This window comes from Phytophthora parasitica, assembly GCF_000247585.1.
Source record: "Phytophthora parasitica INRA-310 unplaced genomic scaffold supercont2.27, whole genome shotgun sequence".
NCBI classification, from domain to species: domain Eukaryota; phylum Oomycota; class Peronosporomycetes; order Peronosporales; family Peronosporaceae; genus Phytophthora; species Phytophthora nicotianae.
The window spans coordinates 706,411-708,743 of NW_008649013.1; the positions used below are offsets into that span (position 1 = coordinate 706,411).

Consider the following 2,333-nt stretch of genomic DNA (forward strand, 5'->3'; position numbering starts at 1 on the left):
CCTCCATCTAGCTGTAGACCGTGACAAGACCGGGTGGTAACTCCTTTTAATCTCTCTCGTCATAAAGCCGCGATTCGCACGGAACAGCTCTGAGTTCTACATGACAAAATGGTTTAAAGAGTGATTGTCGTCACGACGGATAGATGTAATGTTGTGCCCTCTGACCATGCTTAACTTACGTATAGTCTGAATGACCGAAGCTTGTGCTTCGTTCAGGAACCATATTTGCCATCGTCCATATTTTGGTTTAATGGATCTAGGTCTTTTAAAGCCGGAATTTCTCTGGCATTGAGAAACCGATCTTTTTCATATTACGATCTAATCAAGTCATTTCTTGTTCTGGATATCCGTGATGTATGCTTTCAAAGCATTGCTTTGAAAGCGAAGCGTCTCATACGCCTGATTCGCAGCCGCACCATTTGCAAACTGCTTTGCCAGAGCCCAAAATCTCACATACATTATTTTTTGCCGGTCACATTTGATTTGTTTCAAGAAAAATGTGGTTTTACCGGAAGTAGGTATTGCAGCGCTGACGAAACCTAACAACAGTATGTTAGCGCTGCGCTAACAGGTAACGTCGCTTCGAAAATAACGTCCCCAGCCTGCTTCGAAGTCATTCAGCCGCCCGAGTTCGCCCTGGTCGAGTGGCGCCGCGAATGGGAGTGTTATGTCGATAAGATTGACGTCGCTGTACCACGACAGGTGACACGTTAAGAACATCGTAGCCTTTGTAAAGGATTCTGTCAGGCGAAAGACACTGAAAAACCTGGTATGTGTTAAAGAAGCCTGTGGCTTCTGTGACGGGCCCGGAAATCTAAAGTACAGTTGAAGCTCGGTGCCGCAAGCTCACTGACGAAAACAAGTATTTGCTCCGTCAGAAGGTAAAGATGAACCGATGAATTGATGATTGTGATGCGAGGGTGTTCCACTATTACGAGGACTGCAATGACATCCTGCAAGGGCTTATTGGGACCGAAAATGTGTTGGACGTAGGACATAAGAGTCGAATGAAAGTCCCCTGTCGGCTATTGGTCAAAAACCTACAACCTCCACCTTTTGAAGCCCTTATTACCCGATTAATCGACCTAGAGAGGCGGTACAGCAAGACTGATTACGTTACGCTATTTGATTTGATATCAGAGCACGCGAAAGTACAGCAGTTCTTTCATCGATTATCCGATGATCATGCTGGAGAAGTGTCTGGATCGCAGAGTTCAAAAGGACGTGGGAGTGAGAGCACAAAGCCCCGGCACCGGAGCCACCATCGACCGCTTCGACTAGTGGGTCTGCAGCTGCGATATCGCCCTCTCACTCCTCGAGTAGCCGTCGTTCTGCTCGGCCGCCCCGTGCGCCACCTTCGAAAGGCTAGTCTGCAAGTGTCCGCACTGGCTGTCCGGTTGCTACAGATTTTCGGCGTGAGGAAGCACGCAATAGCTGTCGCGAAGCCAAGGAGCAACGCACAAATGCGGTGCGGTTAAAGTCCGCCAGATATGCAGCGTCTGCTGCATCTGATAGAATCAATGGTCTGGTCAAAATGGCATACTGCCCTGACATTAGTTCTGCTAAAAGTGTTGTTCCTACCCTGATGTTTGGCGGGTAACGATTGGAGAGGACATACCTGAAACGCGGAGCCTCTCAGAGTCACGCTACGGCCTGACGCTATGCCATACCGTAGTCCACCGCGGAAATGCGCACTTCAACAAGCCGAATTTATCCGAAAATAGGTACAGTCGCTTGTTGAAAGTGGCTTGGTAGAGCAGAACAACTCGTTGCGATGGGCAAGTGTCGTTGTCCCCGTACGCAAGCCCGGAACACAAGAACAGTTCAGGCTGACAATCCTGATTGCAGGTACTATGCCTACCGTCGATACGACGGTGGATGCTTTAACTGGCAAGGAGGTATTCGGGCAATCTGATTTTACTCAAGGTTTCTGCCAGCCGCCGTTGCATCAAGATATAACTGAGAAAGGTTCTCACTCGTGACATCTGATAGCGTATTTATGCCAACTCATGTCCCCGCAGGGCGCTACGGACTCTGCACTACACTTCCAAAGCCAAGTTCAGACAACACTTGCACCGTTGATTCCATATTCAACACAATGGGTCGACGTCGTAATCCTGTTCACGCCAACGTTGGCGGAATTTTTAAAGACACCAAGGCACTTCTTCAAGATCGTAACCAGGGTAAACTTCAAGCTGAACATGGACAAGAGCTCATTATACGTGTTGGCGATATTGTGACGCTGTCGTATTATTTCTGACGCTGGTATTCGCCGTGACCCCTCACGTGTCAGTGCTCTTGCATCGCTGTCTCTACCAGCAACAATAGCCGGT

General features: G+C 48.6%; 1 protein-coding gene across 1 annotated transcript; it reads left to right on the plus strand.

The window, feature by feature from the left end:
• Positions 1-1,185: 1,185 nt before the first annotated feature.
• PPTG_22991 (hypothetical protein) lies at positions 1,186-1,478 on the plus strand (the record flags this gene model as incomplete). The annotated part of the gene is made up of 2 exons (XM_008907805.1): positions 1,186-1,230; positions 1,293-1,478. 2 exons carry the CDS (start codon positions 1,186-1,188, stop codon positions 1,476-1,478), a joined length of 231 nt encoding a protein of 76 aa, XP_008906053.1.
• Positions 1,479-2,333: the final 855 nt, after the last annotated feature.